The sequence below is a fragment of the Taudactylus pleione genome, unplaced genomic scaffold, assembly GCF_031769625.1.
Source record: "Taudactylus pleione unplaced genomic scaffold, aTauple2 ptg000255l, whole genome shotgun sequence".
NCBI classification, from domain to species: Eukaryota; Metazoa; Chordata; class Amphibia; order Anura; family Myobatrachidae; genus Taudactylus; species Taudactylus pleione.
Genome location: NW_028284657.1, coordinates 1,531,582 through 1,552,007, shown reverse-complemented (window position 1 = coordinate 1,552,007; position 20,426 = coordinate 1,531,582). Strand labels below are relative to the sequence as shown.

The following is a 20,426-nucleotide window of genomic DNA, read 5'->3' as shown; positions in this document are numbered from 1 at the left end:
GAGATGATGTATAAGTAACTGTGTGAGCACAGAGTACAGAGATGGTGTTTAAGTAACTGTGAGAGCACAGAGTACAGAGATGATGTATAAGTAACTGTGGGAGCACAGACTACAGAGATGGTGTATAAGTAACTGTGGGAGCACAGAGTACAGAGATGATGTATAAGTAACTGTGGGAGCACAGAGTACAGAGATGGTGTATAAGTAACTGTGGGAGCACAGAGTACAGAGATGGTGTATAAGTAACTGTGAGAGCACAGAGGACAGAGATGGTGTATAAGTAACTGTGGGAGCACAGAGTACAGAGATGATGTATAAGTAACTGTGAGAGCACAAAGTACAGAGATGGTGTATAAGTAACTGTGGGAGCACAGAGTACAGAGATGGTGTATAAGTAACTGTGGGACCACAGAGTACAGAGATGGTGAATATGTTACTGGGAGAGCACAGAGTACAGAGATGATGTATAAGTAATTGTGGGAGCACAGAGAACAGAGATGTTGTATAAGTAACTGTGGGAGCACAGAGTACAGAGATGGTGTTTAAGTAACTGTGAGAGCACAGAGTACAGAGATGATGTATAAGTAACTGTGGGAGCACAGACTACAGAGATGGTGTATATGTTACTGTGGGAGCACTGAGTACAGAGATAGTGTATAAGTAACTGTGGGAGCACAGAGTACAGAGATAGTGTATAAGTAACTGTGGGAGCACAGAGTACAGAAATGGTGTATAAGTAAAAGTGGGAATACAGAGTAAAAAGATGGTGTATAAGTAATTGTGAGAGCACAGAGTACAGAGATGGTGTATAAGTAACTGTGGGAGCACAGAGTAAAGAGATGGTGTATTAGTAACTGTGGGAGCACAGAGTACAGAGATGATGTATAAGTAACTGTGGGAGCCCAGACTACAGAGATGATGTATAAGTAACTGTGGGAGCACATAGCACAGAGATGGTCTATAAGTAACTGTGGGAGCACAGAGTACAGAGATGGTGTATAAGTAACTGTGGGACCACAGAGTACAGAGATGGTGAATATGTTACTGGGAGAGCACAGAGTACAGAGATCGTGTATAAGTAACTGTGGGACCACAGAGTACAGAGATGGTGTATAAGTAAATGTGGGAGCACATAGTACAGAGATTGTCTATAAGTAAATGTGGGAGCACAGAGTACAGAGATGATGTATAAGTAACTGTGGGAGCCCTGACTACAGAGATGATGTATAAGTAACTGTGGGAGCACAGAGTACAGAGATGGTGTATAAGTAAATGTGGGAGCACATAGCACTGAGATGGTCTAAAAGTAAATGTGGGAGCACAGAGTACAGAGATGGTGTATAAGTAACTGTGGGAGCACAGACTACAGAGATGGTGTATAAGTAACTGTGGGAGCACAGAGTACAGAGATGGTGTATAAGTAACTGTGGGAGCACAGACTACAGAGATGGTGTATAAGTAACTGTGAGAGCACAGAGTACAGAGATGGTGTATAAGTAACTGTGGGAGCACAGAGTACAGAGATGATGTATAAGTAACTGTGGGAGCACAGAGAACAGAGATGGTGTATAAGTAACTGTGTGAGCAAAGAGTACAGAGATGGTGTATAAGTAACTGTGGGAGCACATAGTACAGAGATGGTGTATAAGTAACTGTGGGAGCACAGAGTACAGAGATGGTGTTTAAGTAACTGTGAGAGCACAGAGTACAGAGATGGTGTATAAGTAAATGTGGGAGCACAGAGTACAGAGATGGTGTATAAGTAACTGTGGGAGCACAGAGTACAGAGATGATGTATAAGTAACTGTGGGAGCACAGAGAACAGAGATGGTGTATAAGTAACTGTGTGAGCAAAGAGTACAGAGATGGTGTATAAGTAACTGTGGGAGCACAGAGTACAGAGTTGATGTATAAGTAACTGTGGGAGCACAGAGTACAGAGATGGTGTTTAAGTAACTGTGAGAGCACAGAGTACAGAGATGGTGTATAAGTAAATGTGGGAGCACAGAGTACAGAGATGGTGTATAAGTAACTGTGGGAGCACAGACTACAGAGATGGTGTATAAGTAACTGTGGGAGCACAGAGTACAGAGATGGTGTATAAGTAACTGTGGGAGCACAGAGTACAGAGATGGTGTATAAGTAAATGTGGGAGCACATAGCACAGAGATGGTCTAAAAGTAAATGTGGGAGCACAGAGTACAGAGATGGTGTATAAGTAACTGTGAGAGCACAGAGTACAGAGATGGTCTATAAATAACTGTGAGAGCACAGAGTACAGAGATGGTGTATAAGTAACTGTGGGAGCACAGAGTACAGAGATGGTGTATAAGTAACTGTGGGAGCACATAGTACAGATATGGTGGATAAGTAACTGTGGGAGCACAGAGTACAGAGATGGTGTATAAGTAACTGTGGGAGCACAGAGTACAGAGATGGTGTATTAGTAACTGTGGGAACACAGAGTACAGAGATGGTGTATAAGTAACTGTGGGAGCACAGAGTACAGAGATGGTGTATAAGTAACTGTGGGAGCACTGAGTACAGAGATGGTGTATAAGTAACTGTGGGAGCACAGAGTACAGAGATGGTGTATAAGTAACTGTGGGAGCACAGAGTACAGAGATGGTGTATAAGTAACTGTGGGAGCACAGAGTACAGAGATGGTGTATAAGTAACTGTGGGACCACAGAGTACAGAGATGGTGAATATGTTACTTGGAGAGCACAGAGTACAGAGATGGTGTATAAGTAACTGTGGGAGCACAGAGTACAGAGATGGTGTTTAAGTAACTGTGAGAGCACAGAGTACCGAGATGATGTATAAGTAACTGTGGGAGCACAGACTACAGAGATGGTGTATAAGTAACTGTGGGAGCACAGAGTACAGAGATGGTGTATAAGTAACTGTGAGAGCACAGAGTACAGAGATGATGTATAAGTAACTGTGAGAGCACAGAGTACAGAGATGGTGTATAAGTAACTGTGGGAGCACAGAGTACAGAGATGGTGTATAAGTAACTGTGGGAGCACAGAGTACAGAGATGGTGTATAAGTAACTGTGGGAGCACAGAGTACAGAGATGGTGTATAAGTAACTGTGGGAGCACAGAGTACAGAGATGGTGTATTAGTAACTGTGGGAGCACAGAGTACAGAGATGGTGTATAAGTAACTGTGGGAGCACAGAGTACAGAGATGGTGTATTAGTAACTGTGGGAGCACAGAGTACAGAGATGGTGTATTAGTAACTGTGGGAGCACAGAGTACAGAGATGGTGAATATGTTACTTGGAGAGCACAGAGTACAGAGATGGTGTATAAGTAACTGTGGGAGCACAGAGTACAGAGATGGTGTTTAAGTAACTGTGAGAGCACAGAGTACAGAGATGATGTATAAGTAACTGTGGGAGCACAGACTACAGAGATGGTGTATAAGTAACTGTGGGAGCACAGAGTACAGAGATGGTGAATATGTTACTTGTAGAGCACAGAGTACAGAGATGATGTATAAGTAACTGTGGGAGCATTGAGTACAGAGATGATGTATAAGTAACTGTGAGAGCACAGAGTACAGAGATGGTGTATAAGTAACTGTGGGAGCACAGAGTACAGAGATGATGTATAAGTAACTGTGAGAGCACATAGTACAGAGATGATGTATAAGTAACTGTGAGAGCACATAGTACAGAGATGGTGTTTAAGTAACTGTGGGAGCACAGAGTACAGAGATGATGTATAAGTAACTGTGAGAGCACAGAGTACAGAGATGATGTATAAGTAACTGTGGGAGCACAGACTACAGAGATGGTGTATAAGTAACTGTGGGAGAACAGAGTACAGAGATGGTGTATAAGTAACTGTGAGAGCACAGAGTACAGAGATGGTGTATAAGTAACTGTGGGAGCACAGAGTACAGAGATGGTGTATAAGTAACTGTGGGAGCACAGAGTACAGAGATGGTGTATAAGTAACTGTGGGAGCACAGAGTACAGAGATGGTGTTTAAGTAACTGTGAGAGCACAGAGTACAGAGATGATGTATAAGTAACTGTGGGAGCACAGACTACAGAGATGGTGTATAAGTAACTGTGGGAGCATTGAGTACAGAGATGATGTATAAGTAACTGTGGTGGCATTGAGTACAGAGATGGTGAATATGTTACTGGGAGAGCACAGAGTACAGAGATGATGTATAAGTAACTGTGTGAGCACAGAGTACAGAGATGGTGTTTAAGTAACTGTGAGAGCACAGAGTACAGAGATGATGTATAAGTAACTGTGGGAGCACAGACTACAGAGATGGTGTATAAGTAACTGTGGGAGCATTGAGTACAGAGATGATGTATAAGTAACTGTGGTGGCATTGAGTACAGAGATGGTGAATATGTTACTGGGAGAGCACAGAGTACAGAGATGATGTATAAGTAACTGTGAGAGCACAGAGTACAGAGATGATGTATAAGTAACTGTGGGAGCACAGACTACAGTGATGGTGTATAAGTAACTGTGGGAGCACAGAGTACAGAGATGGTGTATAAGTAACTGTGGGAGCACAGAGTACAGAGATGGTGTATAAGTAACTGTGGGAGCACAGAGTACAGAGATGGTGCATAAGTAACTGTGGGAGCACAGAGTACAGAGATGGTGTATAAGTAACTGTGTGAGCACAGAGTACAGAGATGATGTATAAGTAACTGTGGGAGCACAGACTACAGTGATGGTGTATAAGTAACTGTGGGAGCACAGAGTACAGAGATGGTGTATAAGTAACTGTGGGAGCACAGAGTACAGAGATGGTGTATAAGTAACTGTGGGAGCACAGAGTACAGAGATGGTGTATAAGTAACTGTGAGAGCACAGAGTACAGAGATGGTGTATTAGTAACTGTGGGAGCACAGAGTACAGAGATGGTGTATAAGTAACTGTGGGAGCACAGAGTACAGAGTTGATGTATAAGTAACTGTGGGAGCACAGAGTACAGAGATGGTGTTTAAGTAACTGTGAGAGCACAGAGTACAGAGATGGTGTATAAGTAACTGTGGGAGCACAGACTACAGAGATGGTGTATAAGTAACTGTGGGAGCACAGAGTACAGAGATGGTGTATAAGTAACTGTGGGACCACAGAGTACAGAGATGGTGAATATGTTACTTGTAGAGCACAGAGTACAGAGATGATGTATAAGTAACTGTGGGAGCACAGACTACAGAGATGGTGTATAAGTAACTGTGGGAGCATTGAGTACAGAGATGATGTATAAGTAACTGTGAGAGCACAGAGTACAGAGATGGTGTATAAGTAACTGTGGGAGCACAGAGTACAGAGATGATGTATAAGTAACTGTGAGAGCACAGAGTACAAAGATGATGTATAAGTAACTGTGGGAGCACAGAGTACAGAGATGATGTATAAGTAACTGTGAGAGCACAGAGTACAGAGATGATGTATAAGTAACTGTGGGAGCACAGACTACAGAGATGGTGTATAAGTAACTGTGGGAGAACAGAGTACAGAGATGGTGTATAAGTAACTGTGGGAGCACAGAGTACAGAGATGGTGTATAAGTAACTGTGGGAGCACAGAGTACAGAGATGGTGTATAAGTAACTGTGGGAGCACAGAGTACAGAGATGGTGTATAAGTAACTGTGGGAGCACAGACTACAGAGATGGTGTATAAGTAACTGTGGGAGCATTGAGTACAGAGATGATGTATAAGTAACTGTGGTGGCATTGAGTACAGAGATGGTGAATATGTTACTGGGAGAGCACAGAGTACAGAGATGATGTATAAGTAACTGTGTGAGCACAGAGTACAGAGATGGTGTTTAAGTAACTGTGAGAGCACAGAGTACAGAGATGATGTATAAGTAACTGTGGGAGCACAGACTACAGAGATGGTGTATAAGTAACTGTGGGAGCATTGAGTACAGAGATGATGTATAAGTAACTGTGGTGGCATTGAGTACAGAGATGGTGAATATGTTACTGGGAGAGCACAGAGTACAGAGATGATGTATAAGTAACTGTGAGAGCACAGAGTACAGAGATGATGTATAAGTAACTGTGGGAGCACAGACTACAGTGATGGTGTATAAGTAACTGTGGGAGCACAGAGTACAGAGATGGTGTATAAGTAACTGTGGGAGCACAGAGTACAGAGATGGTGTATACGTAACTGTGGGAGCACAGAGTACAGAGATGGTGCATAAGTAACTGTGGGAGCACAGAGTACAGAGATGGTGCATAAGTAACTGTGGGAGCACAGAGTACAGAGATGGTGTATAAGTAACTGTGTGAGCACAGAGTACAGAGATGTTGTTTAAGTAACTGTGAGAGCACAGAGTACAGAGATGATGTACTAGTAACTGTGAGAGCACAGAGTACAGAGATGGTGTACAAGTAACTGTGGGAGCACAGAGTACAGAGATGGTGTATAAGTAACTGTGGGAGCACAGAGTACAGAGATGGTGTACAAGTAACTGTGGGAGCACAGAGTACAGAGATGGTGTATAAGTAACTGTGGGAGCACAGAGTACAGAGATGGTGTATTAGTAACTGTGGGAGCACAGAGTACAGAGATGGTGTATAAGTAACTGTGGGAGCACAGAGTACAGAGTTGATGTATAAGTAACTGTGGGAGCACAGAGTACAGAGATGGTGTTTAAGTAACTGTGAGAGCACAGAGTACAGAGATGGTGTATAAGTAACTGTGGGAGCACAGACTACAGAGATGGTGTATAAGTAACTGTGGGAGCACAGAGTACAGAGATGGTGAATATGTTACTTGTAGAGCACAGAGTACAGAGATGATGTATAAGTAACTGTGGGAGCACAGACTACAGAGATGGTGTATAAGTAACTGTGGGAGCATTGAGTACAGAGATGATGTATAAGTAACTGTGAGAGCACAGAGTACAGAGATGGTGTATAAGTAACTGTGGGAGCACAGAGTACAGAGATGATGTATAAGTAACTGTGAGAGCACAGAGTACAGAGATGATGTATAAGTAACTGTGGGAGCACAGAGTACAGAGATGATGTTTAAGTAACTGTGAGAGCACAGAGTACAGAGATGATGTATAAGTAACTGTGGGAGCACAGACTACAGAGATGGTGTATAAGTAACTGTGGGAGAACAGAGTACAGAGATGGTGTATAAGTAACTGTGGGAGCACAGAGTACAGAGATGGTGTATAAGTAACTGTGGGAGCACAGAGTACAGAGATGGTGTATAAGTAACTGTGGGAGCACAGAGTACAGAGATGGTGTATAAGTAACTGTGGGAGCACAGACTACAGAGATGGTGTATAAGTAACTGTGGGAGCATTGAGTACAGAGATGATGTATAAGTAACTGTGGTGGCATTGAGTACAGAGATGGTGAATATGTTACTGGGAGAGCACAGAGTACAGAGATGATGTATAAGTAACTGTGTGAGCACAGAGTACAGAGATGGTGTTTAAGTAACTGTGAGAGCACAGAGTACAGAGATGATGTATAAGTAACTGTGGGAGCACAGACTACAGAGATGGTGTATAAGTAACTGTGGGAGCATTGAGTACAGAGATGATGTATAAGTAACTGTGGTGGCATTGAGTACAGAGATGGTGAATATGTTACTGGGAGAGCACAGAGTACAGAGATGATGTATAAGTAACTGTGAGAGCACAGAGTACAGAGATGATGTATAAGTAACTGTGGGAGCACAGACTACAGTGATGGTGTATAAGTAACTGTGGGAGCACAGAGTACAGAGATGGTGTATAAGTAACTGTGGGAGCACAGAGTACAGAGATGGTGTATAAGTAACTGTGGGAGCACAGAGTACAGAGATGGTGCATAAGTAACTGTGGGAGCACAGAGTACAGAGATGGTGTATAAGTAACTGTGAGAGCACAGAGTACAGAGATGGTGTATAAGTAACTGTGGGAGCACAGAGTACAGAGATGGTGTATAAGTAACTGTGGGAGCACAGACTACAGAGATGGTGTATAAGTAACTGTGGGAGCACAGAGTACAGAGATGATGTATAAGTAACTGTGGGAGCACAGAGTACAGAGATGGTGTATAAGTAACTGTGGGAGCACAGAGTACAGAGATGGTGTATAAGTAACTGTGGGAGCACAGAGTACAGAGATGGTGAATATGTTACTTGTAGAGCACAGAGTACAGAGATGACGTATAAGTAACTGTGGGAGCACAGAGTACAGAGATGGTGCATAAGTAACTGTGGGAGCACAGAGTACAGAGATGGTGTATAAGTAACTGTGGGAGCACAGAGTACAGAGATGGTGTATAAGTAACTGTGGGAGCACAGAGTACAGAGATGGTGTATAAGTAACTGTGTGAGCACAGAGTACAGAGATGTTGTTTAAGTAACTGTGAGAGCACAGAGTACAGAGATGGTGTACAAGTAACTGTGGGAGCACAGAGTACAGAGATGGTGTATAAGTAACTGTGGGAGCACAGAGTACAGAGATGGTGTATAAGTAACTGTGGGAGCACAGAGTACAGAGATGGTGTATAAGTAACTGTGGGAGCACAGAGTACAGAGATGGTGTATTAGTAACTGTGGGAGCACAGAGTACAGAGATGGTGTATAAGTAACTGTGGGAGCACAGAGTACAGAGTTGATGTATAAGTAACTGTGGGAGCACAGAGTACAGAGATGGTGTATAAGTAACTGTGGGAGCACAGAGTACAGAGTTGATGTATAAGTAACTGTGGGAGCACAGAGTACAGAGATGGTGTTTAAGTAACTGTGAGAGCACAGAGTACAGAGATGGTGTATAAGTAACTGTGGGAGCACAGACTACAGAGATGGTGTATAAGTAACTGTGGGAGCACAGAGTACAGAGATGGTGTATAAGTAACTGTGGGACCACAGAGTACAGAGATGGTGAATATGTGACTTGTAGAGCACAGAGTACAGAGATGATGTATAAGTAACTGTGGGAGCACAGACTACAGAGATGGTGTATAAGTAACTGTGGGAGCATTGAGTACAGAGATGATGTATAAGTAACTGTGAGAGCACAGAGTACAGAGATGGTGTATAAGTAACTGTGGGAGCACAGAGTACAGAGATGATGTATAAGTAACTGTGAGAGCACAGAGTACAAAGATGATGTATAAGTAACTGTGGGAGCACAGAGTACAGAGATGATGTATAAGTAACTGTGAGAGCACAGAGTACAGAGATGATGTATAAGTAACTGTGGGAGCACAGACTACAGAGATGGTGTATAAGTAACTGTGGGAGAACAGAGTACAGAGATGGTGTATAAGTAACTGTGGGAGCACAGAGTACAGAGATGGTGTATAAGTAACTGTGGGAGCACAGAGTACAGAGATGGTGTATAAGTAACTGTGGGAGCACAGAGTACAGAGATGGTGTATAAGTAACTGTGGGAGCACAGACTACAGAGATGGTGTATAAGTAACTGTGGGAGCATTGAGTACAGAGATGATGTATAAGTAACTGTGGTGGCATTGAGTACAGAGATGGTGAATATGTTACTGGGAGAGCACAGAGTACAGAGATGATGTATAAGTAACTGTGTGAGCACAGAGTACAGAGATGGTGTTTAAGTAACTGTGAGAGCACAGAGTACAGAGATGATGTATAAGTAACTGTGGGAGCACAGACTACAGAGATGGTGTATAAGTAACTGTGGGAGCATTGAGTACAGAGATGATGTATAAGTAACTGTGGTGGCATTGAGTACAGAGATGGTGAATATGTTACTGTGAGAGCACAGAGTACAGAGATGATGTATAAGTAACTGTGAGAGCACAGAGTACAGAGATGATGTATAAGTAACTGTGGGAGCACAGACTACAGTGATGGTGTATAAGTAACTGTGGGAGCACAGAGTACAGAGATGGTGTATAAGTAACTGTGGGAGCACAGAGTACAGAGATGGTGTATACGTAACTGTGGGAGCACAGAGTACAGAGATGGTGCATAAGTAACTGTGGGAGCACAGAGTACAGAGATGGTGCATAAGTAACTGTGGGAGCACAGAGTACAGAGATGGTGTATAAGTAACTGTGTGAGCACAGAGTACAGAGATGTTGTTTAAGTAACTGTGAGAGCACAGAGTACAGAGATGATGTACTAGTAACTGTGAGAGCACAGAGTACAGAGATGGTGCACAAGTAACTGTGGGAGCACAGAGTACAGAGATGGTGTATAAGTAACTGTGGGAGCACAGAGTACAGAGATGGTGTACAAGTAACTGTGGGAGCACAGAGTACAGAGATGGTGTATAAGTAACTGTGGGAGCACAGAGTACAGAGATGGTGTATTAGTAACTGTGGGAGCACAGAGTACAGAGATGGTGTATAAGTAACTGTGGGAGCACAGAGTACAGAGTTGATGTATAAGTAACTGTGGGAGCACAGAGTACAGAGATGGTGTTTAAGTAACTGTGAGAGCACAGAGTACAGAGATGGTGTATAAGTAACTGTGGGAGCACAGACTACAGAGATGGTGTATAAGTAACTGTGGGAGCACAGAGTACAGAGATGGTGAATATGTTACTTGTAGAGCACAGAGTACAGAGATGATGTATAAGTAACTGTGGGAGCACAGACTACAGAGATGGTGTATAAGTAACTGTGGGAGCATTGAGTACAGAGATGATGTATAAGTAACTGTGAGAGCACAGAGTACAGAGATGGTGTATAAGTAACTGTGGGAGCACAGAGTACAGAGATGATGTATAAGTAACTGTGAGAGCACAGAGTACAGAGATGATGTATAAGTAACTGTGGGAGCACAGAGTACAGAGATGATGTTTAAGTAACTGTGAGAGCACAGAGTACAGAGATGATGTATAAGTAACTGTGGGAGCACAGACTACAGAGATGGTGTATAAGTAACTGTGGGAGAACAGAGTACAGAGATGGTGTATAAGTAACTGTGGGAGCACAGAGTACAGAGATGGTGTATAAGTAACTGTGGGAGCACAGAGTACAGAGATGGTGTATAAGTAACTGTGGGAGCACAGAGTACAGAGATGGTGTATAAGTAACTGTGGGAGCACAGACTACAGAGATGGTGTATAAGTAACTGTGGGAGCATTGAGTACAGAGATGATGTATAAGTAACTGTGGTGGCATTGAGTACAGAGATGGTGAATATGTTACTGGGAGAGCACAGAGTACAGAGATGATGTATAAGTAACTGTGTGAGCACAGAGTACAGAGATGGTGTTTAAGTAACTGTGAGAGCACAGAGTACAGAGATGATGTATAAGTAACTGTGGGAGCACAGACTACAGAGATGGTGTATAAGTAACTGTGGTGGCATTGAGTACAGAGATGGTGAATATGTTACTGGGAGAGCACAGAGTACAGAGATGATGTATAAGTAACTGTGAGAGCACAGAGTACAGAGATGATGTATAAGTAACTGTGGGAGCACAGACTACAGTGATGGTGTATAAGTAACTGTGGGAGCACATAGTACAGAGATAGTGTATAAGTAACTGTAGGAGCACATAGTACAGAGATGGTGTATAAGTAACTGTGGGAGCACAGAGTACAGAGATGGTGTATAAGTAACTGTGGGAGCACAGAGTACAGAGATGGTGCATAAGTAACTGTGGGAGCACAGAGTACAGAGATGGTGTATAAGTAACTGTGGGAGCACAGAGTACAGAGATGGTGTATAAGTAACTGTGAGAGCACAGAGTACAGAGATGGTGTATAAGTAACTGTGGGAGCACAGAGTACAGAGATGGTGTATAAGTAACTGTGAGAGCACAGAGTACAGAGATGGTGTATAAGTAACTGTGGGAGCACAGACTACAGAGATGGTGTATAAGTAACTGTGGGAGCACAGAGTACAGAGATGATGTATAAGTAACTGTGGGAGCACAGAGTACAGAGATGGTGTATAAGTAACTGTGGGAGCACAGAGTACAGAGATGGTGTATAAGTAACTGTGGGAGCACAGAGTACAGAGATGGTGAATATGTTACTTGTAGAGCACAGAGTACAGAGATGACGTATAAGTAACTGTGGGAGCACAGAGTACAGAGATGGTGTATAAGTAACTGTGGGAGCACAGAGTACAGAGATGGTGTATAAGTAACTATGGGAGCACAGAGTACAGAGATGGTGTATAAGTAACTGTGGGAGCACAGAGTACAGAGATGGTGTATAAGTAACTGTGAGAGCACAGAGTACAGAGATGGTGTATAAGTAACTGTGGGAGCACAGAGTACAGAGATGGTGTATAAGTAACTGTGGGAGCACAGAGTACAGAGATGGTGTATAAGTAACTGTGAGAGCACAGAGTACAGAGATGGTGAATATGTTACTTGTAGAGCACAGAGTACAGAGATGACGTATAAGTAACTGTGGGAGCACAGAGTACAGAGATGGTGTATAAGTAACTGTAGGAGCACAGAGTACAGAGATGGTGTATAAGTAACTGTGAGAGCACAGAGTACAGAGATGGTGTATAAGTAACTGTGGGAGCACAGAGTACAGAGATGGTGTATAAGTAACTGTGGGAGCACAGAGTACAGAGATGATGTATAAGTAACTGTGGGAGCACAGAGTACAGAGATGGTGTATAAGTAACTGTGGGAGCACAGAGTACAGAGATGGTGTATAAGTAACTGTGGGAGCACAGAGTACAGAGATGGTGAATATGTTACTTGTAGAGCACAGAGTACAGAGATGACGTATAAGTAACTGTGGGAGCACAGAGTACAGAGATGGTGTATAAGTAACTGTGGGAGCACAGAGTACAGAGATGGTGTATAAGTAACTGTGGGAGCACAGAGTACAGAGATGGTGAATATGTTACTTGTAGAGCACAGAGTACAGAGATGACGTATAAGTAACTATGGGAGCACAGAGTACAGAGATGGTGTATAAGTAACTGTGGGAGCACAGAGTATAGAGATGGTGTATAAGTAACTGTGGGAGCACAGAGTACAGAGATGGTGTATAAGTAACTGTGGGTGCACAGTGTACAGAGATGGTGTATAAGTAACTGTGGGAGCACAGAGTACAGAGATGGTGTATAAGTAACTGTGGGAGCACAGAGTACAGAGATGGTGTATAAGTAACTGTGGGAGCACAGAGTACAGAGATGGTGTATAAGTAACAGTGGGAGCTCAGAGTACAGAGATGGTGTATAAGTAACTGTGGGAGCACAGAGTACAGAGATGGTGTATAAGTAACTGTGGGAGCACAGAGTACAGAGATGGTGTATAAGTAACTATGGGAGCACAGAGTACAGAGATGGTGTATAAGTAAGTGTAGGAGCACAGAGTACAGAGATGTTGTATAAGTAGCACAGAGTACAGAGATGATGTATAAGTAACTGTGGGAGCACAGAGTACAGAGATGGTGTATAAGTAACTGTGGGAGCACAGAGTACAGAGATGGTGTATAAGTAACTGTGGGAGCACAGAGTACAGAGATGGTGTATAAGTAACTGTGGGAGCACAGAGTACAGAGATGGTGTATAAGTAACTGTGGGAGCACAGAGTACAGAGATGGTGTATAAGTAACTGTGGGACCACAGAGTACAGAGATGATGTATAAGTAACTGTGGGAGCACAGAGTACAGAGATGGTGTATAAGTAACTGTGGGAGCACAGAGTACAGAGATGGTGTATAAGTAACTGTGGGAGCACAGAGTACAGAGATGGTGTATAAGTAACTGTGGGAGCACAGAGTACAGAGATGGTGTATAAGTAACTGTGGGAGCACAGAGTACAGAGATGGTGTATAAGTAACTGTGGGAGCACAGAGTACAGAGATAGTGTATAAGTAACTGTGGGACCACAGAGTACAGAGATGATGTATAAGTAACTGTGGGAGCACAGAGTACAGAGATGGTGTATAAGTAACTGTGGGAGCACAGAGTACAGAGATGGTGTATAAGTAACTGTGGGAGCACATAGTACAGAGATAGTGTATAAGTAACTGTGGGAGCACATAGTACAGAGATGGTGTATAAGTAACTGTGGGAGCACAGAGTACAGAGATGGTGTATAAGTAGCACAGAGTACAGAGACGGTGTATAAGTAACTGTGGGAGTACAGAGTACAGAGATCTATATAATCAAGTACAGTATGTAGATAGAACTGAAATGTGTTTTCATTATTATGTACTGACCTCTTAATATACTTTATGCAGGAGTTTGTAAGTCTGATGACCCAGCAGATGAGAACATGGATTGGTCTATCCTTACAGGGTGGCAGCTGGAAATGGGAGGACGGGACACCCTTTAGCTCCTCACCAAAGTAAGATATTGAACAGTCCATCTACCATGTACAGAATAGTAATTGTTACTGACCCCATGTATGTAGTGTGATGGACACACTATTACTTTATTCACAATGAGGGAGTAGTCAGTCTGACTTATAGTAAAATCTGAATGGAGCTCTCCAGAAAGGCTCTGGCTATCCCCTGATTGGTAGTACAGTCAGATTGGAAACATATTTATTTTGAAAAAAATACAACAATAAAATATGATGCAAAAATAATCATTAGATGAAATGAAACAATTTAAAATAAACAATTTTTGTTAATGAACTCTGTGATGTTATAATACTCAGGGGCCTATTCATTAAACCTTAATATTCTCTGGAGATAATTAGGTTTAGAGCTCTCATGGAGTTCTAGCTAATTCTAGGTGGAATTCATCATTCCACCTCTCCATAAGTATCTATTCCGAAAAGCTGTCATTTTTGCGATGACAGCTTTTCGTGAAATAGATACTTTTCCTGCCTGCACTACCTTATCGCATCTGGAAACAGTGCTGCGCATGCGCTGTTACATCTGTAAAACCAGCGCATGCCTACAGATGCGTTAAGTTTCGTACCCCCCCCGATTCCCCCCCACCCCCCTCCGCTCACCTCCCCCCCCCGACTTACCTGTCCGCGCAGCAGCCTCCGGCTCCGTCCTGCTGCGCTGTCATGTGGTTTCCCAGCAGATCACATGACAGATTAGAAAAAAAAAATATATATTTTTTTTTTGTCTGAACTTTCTTGTGCTCTGCTGGGGAGCACACATGTCCGACCAGCCTCCGGAGCCTGAGGATGGAGCAGAGTGCCGGAGTGACTCATCGGGGGACCTGCACACGCTGATACAGGTAAGTGTTACCTGCTATTCGCTACCTCACAGTGGTGAATAGTAACTGCATCAAATTCCGAAAATTGATAATTTTCGTAATTTGATTAATACCACAATTTTCACAAATTAATTAACGCAGGGGAACTTAGCAAGGAGATATCTGTGATATCTCCTGTGCTAAGTCTGTTCATGAATACCAAAATAATGTTATTTAAGGAAAATGTCCTTAAAACCTTATTTTAGTGTTGATGAATAGGCCCCTCAGTGAGACAATAATGCCTCAAATTATATTCAAAGGTTATATGAATAAACAAACAGTGCAGTCCATGAGAGTGCTGAATCTTCAGCTAACCACAGAGTGTGATAGCACCAGATCTGTATTGCACAAGGAATACGACCATTAAGGCATCATCCATAATGATTGGATTTTCATTGCTTTTTGAGTTTGAGTTGAAGAGTCACAACATGTTCCTAAAATTTCGGATCATGTGTAAGAAGCCTTAATGGGACATGTGACACCGTAAGGCTTTTTGTCTATGGATTTTCATTGTTTTTTAATTTTTTTTCTTTTTTCTTTTTAACTTCAATAAACAAATTTTATTACCATAAAAAAAATTCTGCTTAATTTTTTTTTAGAATTCTTGAAATTATTATTGTAACATTTCTTCCATTCCTTTACTATGCAGAATTAAAAAAATATTTAATTTCTATACACTATTATCTTTGTCCTAAAATGCTTTGCATCCTTTAAATATCATGTAAAATGTCTGCTACAAGGTCTTATAAATAGGGGACACTTTTTATTTCTTTTGTCTACATGTTTAACTCAGCACAGTCTGTACACGTGACACATCTCTGGCACACAGCAACCCCCCTATCCCCGCGTACTGCTTTGTCTAGGTACACAGACAGCCACAGGGGTATGTAGTCACATTGCCGGTGGACAGAATGCCAGGCGTCGATATCCCAAAACCTGAATCCTGCCACCCGGCAATATACAGTACAGTACAGGATACCGACTCCAGCATCATGAAGCAGCAGAGTCCTGAACATCCAAACGGGTAAGTAATGGCAAAACCCACGGGGAAGGGGGGGTTAGGTTTAGGCACCACTGGGGGGGTTAGAATCAGGCACCCCCTTGGAGGGTTAGGGTTAGGCTAGTAGAAGGGAGGTTAGGGTTTGGCACCACTGCGGGGGGGTTAGGCACCACCTAGGGAGGGTTAAGGTTAGGCACCACCAAGAGAGGGCTAGGGTTTGGGAGGGTAGGATTAGGTTAGCCTACTTGCCCACCACTGCCAGCATTCTGATCCACCTGGCATTTCGCTGTAGGGATTTCAGCCAGCGGCTATCCAGCTACTGGCTAATCATACCGATTCTGCCACAGGGAATCGGTATGAATTACCGCTGGCCGCATGGCCGGCGGCTCAATGCCTGGCATCAGCAGGCCGACAGAAGCAGAGTTCCCGGCAGCGGAAGCCCGACAGCTTTGGAATCCTGATCGTCCCTAAGGTAAGTATAAACTTACCGAACCTAACCCCTAACCCTAACCCTCCTTCGGGGTGCCTAACCCTAACCTCCCACCCAAGTGCCTAACCCTAATATCCCTTCCAAGTGCCTAACCCTAACACCCCCTTCCCCACTGCCTAAACCTAAGTTCCCCGGGGGGGTGCCTAACCCTAAATTGCCCCTGGGGGTGCCTAACCCTAACCCTCCCTCTCCCTAGTCTAACCCTAATCCTTCTCGGAGGGTGCCTAACCATAAGTCTGCCCCAGGTGCCTAAACCTAACCCTCCCCCTGCAGCTGTCCGCTCGCAGAGCCCGGCATCCCTTAGATCGGAATGCCGGGCGCCTGTCTCCCGGCGTCGGGAAAATGTCAGGCAACTACATTTGGATGCCTGGCATTTCACCCTCACAGGGATATGACAGTTGGGAAGCCGGCTGCCGGTGTTAAGGCAGCCGGTTTCCCGATTGCATCCCCGCCACAGGAGCCACCCATGTGAGAATGAATTCTATTGCGTGCTGAATTTTCCCATTAAAGCCTCTTCTGCGCATGTGGATTATTATATAATGTATACTATGAGGCGGGATAATGTAGTATTATATAATGTGTAGTATGAGGCAGCATAGTGGAGTATTATAGAATGTGTAGTATGAAACTGGATAATGGACTATTATATAATGTGTAGTATGAGGCAGGATAATGGAGTATTATACAATGTGTAGTATGAGGAAGGATAATCGTGTATTATAGAATGTGTAGTATGGTGCAGGATAATGGAGTATTTTAGAATGTGTAGTTGTTATGATATCCGATGCCTACTCCCTGTGAAAAACTCTAGATCCAGGCTAGCAAGATCTTCTGCCACTAACAACCGCCCTTTGTTCCCTTAGAACTGGGATATGTTCACCTGTACTTAGGCAGCCACCAGGACTTATAGCTCAAGTACGGTTAGGGTAGTAGCAATTCACATGGAGGAGCGAAAGGATACAATGGTGAGAGCAACAGTAGGAATGGAGACAAAATCGTGGATAGTAGATATGAGTATAGATCCAGAAAAGAAGGTGGTTCAATATCGATGCGGCAAGAAGCTGGTTCAAGATGCTGTTGGTCGTAATTGTGGTATGATTATAAGAATAGAAAAGGCAGCATGAGGCCCATACTGAAGAGTCAAATAATTGATTTTGCTTTTAGAGCTGTTGTTGTGGCTTGGAGCCAGTGCTGAGGAGAGGAAGATATTTGAGATGACTTTGAGAGCCGATGGTGCGGTTTGTAGCCGATGCTGAAGAGTTTGACAATTGATTTGGTTTGGAGAGCCGATGTTGTGACTTGAGCACTGAACTAGATACAATGTCCTGATAAATAGTACACAGATTTGAGTACGAGTTTATGTACAAGTTTGTGTACAAATTAGCATCCACAGTCCTGACAGAAAATGAATAGGTTTGAGTACAAGTTTAAGTACAGGTTTGTACAAATTAGCATCCATAGTCCTGATGGACAATACATAAAGTTGAGTACAAGTTAGTGTACAAATTAGCATCCCCTGACCTGCCGAGAATGCTGCTTCAGCCTGGAGGGCAGTCACTGCCAGTACAACTAGGAAGCCGTAGGTAGAATAACGAAGCCAGAGCACAGCACAGGAGTTGATGGTGCAGTGAGGAAGCCGTAGGTGGAATAACGAAGCCAGAGCACAGCACAGGAGTTGATGGTGCGGTGAGGAAGCCGTAGGTGGGATAACAAAGCCGGAGCACAGCACAGGAGTTGATGGTGCAGCTAGGAAGCCGTAGGTGGGATAACAAAGCTGGAGCACAGCACGGGAGTTGATGGTGCAGCTAGGGAGCCGTAGGTGGGATAACAAAGCCGGAGCACAGCACAGGAGTTGATGGTGCGGCTTGGAAGCCATAGGTGGGATAACAAAGCTGGAGCACAGCATGGGAGTTGATGGTGCAGCTAGGGAGCCGTAGGTGGGATAACAAAGCCGGAGCACAGCACAGGAGTTGATGGTGTGGCTAGGAAGCAGTAGGTGGGATAACAAAGCCAGAGCACAGCACGGGAGTTGATGGTGCGGCTAGGAAGCCATAGGAGAAGCCACAAGAGCCGGAGACAGCTGGAAGACAAAACCAAAGAGACGGAGATCCTTCCAACAGAGTCGACAGGATACTGCTCATGCCACTGAGCCAAGAGAACCCACAGGAATGCTATAGTCAGCGAGGCGGCAAAAGTCCAATTAGTACAATTAGGAGGATGGACCAATCAACTGCACTGAGGATGATACAACACTTTCTGAGGTGTGCCGATCACCTAGCAACAGAAGAAACTGAAGTATCCCTGTCCTGACTGGGTAATCTGCTTGAAGGAGACAAGTCATGACCGTGACTTGTAACAGTAGTATGAGGCAGGATAGCAGGGTATTATATATTATGTATTGTGTGGAAGGAGAATTACATTTTATATAAGTAGTAAAAAATAAATTAGATACATCTATATTCTCATTTGTTTTTTACAGGTTCTGGCAGAAGAATGAGCCCGATAACTGGTTTGGTCAAGAAGACTGCGTCCATTTGCAGAATGATGAAGATGGCTCTCCATGGAATGATGACCTCTGTTCTTGGAGCTTTCAGTACATTTGTGAAAAGAAAATTTAGTGTATCATCTAATCTCCTGGATCAACCTCATTTTTCTATACCCGCACATAGGCTGCTCAGATGTTTAGTCTGATGAGAACTGTATCTACTAATGTTAATTTCAGTTACCTTAAAGTATTACAGGATATGTCCATGTTATGCCCCTGATATCCCATATTTGGTAGTAAGAATGTTCTGGCTTTCACATCCATATAGAGCACAAAGTGTAGTTCACATGTAGTCATTTAGTGTCACCTCAAACAGGACCTCCATCATTAGTGCCATCCACTCAGGATTACCTTCAATAATTCCATTCATTCAGATTCTTTATGTGTGATGCCCCCTCCTTTACACCTCCATCATAAATGGACTGTACTCATATCCTGCATCATCAATTTTCTCCTTACAAGACCTTCAGCAAAAATGCAACTAAATCAGAACCTCTTTCATTAATGCCACCCACTCTGCACATTCTTTCTTAAAGCCTTTCTCTAAGGACATTCATCAATATAGGATTTCACCCTTATGTCCATACACTCTGGTCCTCCATCATTAGGGCCGTACACTCTGGTCCTCCATCATTAGGGCTGTACACTCTGGTCCTCCATTATGAAGGTCGTACACTCTTGTCCACCATAATTAGGTCTGCACACTCTTGTCCACCATAATTAAGGCCGTACACTCTGGTCCTCCATTACTAGATCCATACACTCTGGTCCTCCATCATTAGGTCCATACACTCTGGTCTTCAATCTTTAGGGTTGTACACATTCACTCTGGTCCTCCATTGTTAGGGCTGTACACTCTGTTCCTCAATCATTAAGGCTGTATACTCTGGTCCTTCATCATTAGGGCTATACACTCCGGTCCTCTATCATTAGGGCTATACACTCCGGTCCTCTATCATTAGGGCTATACACTCTGGTCCCCCATCACGAAGGCCGTAACTCTATTCCTCCATCATTTTGGCTATATACTCTGTTCCTCCATCATTAAGGCCGTACTCTCTGGTCCTCCATCATTAGGGCTATACACTCTGTTCCTCCATCATTATGGCCATACTCTCTGGTCCTACATCATTAGGGCTATACACTCTGTTCCTCCATCATTAAGGCTGTACACTCTGGTCCTCCATCATTAGGGTTATATACTCTCTTGCTCCATCATTAGGGCTATACACTTTGGTTCTCCATTA

The 20,426-nt window shown here is 43.4% G+C and overlaps 1 protein-coding gene across 1 annotated transcript in view; it reads left to right on the top strand.

The window, feature by feature from the left end:
* LOC148515062 (asialoglycoprotein receptor 1-like) overlaps positions 1-19,252 on the top strand; it is a 98,985-nt gene extending 79,733 nt beyond the window's left edge. The window contains exons 10-11 of the mRNA XM_088480528.1: positions 14,169-14,275; positions 19,114-19,252. Coding sequence (XP_088336654.1) covers positions 14,169-14,275; positions 19,114-19,252 — 246 coding nt within the window. The remainder of the gene's footprint in view (positions 1-14,168; positions 14,276-19,113) is intronic.
* Positions 19,253-20,426: the final 1,174 nt, after the last annotated feature.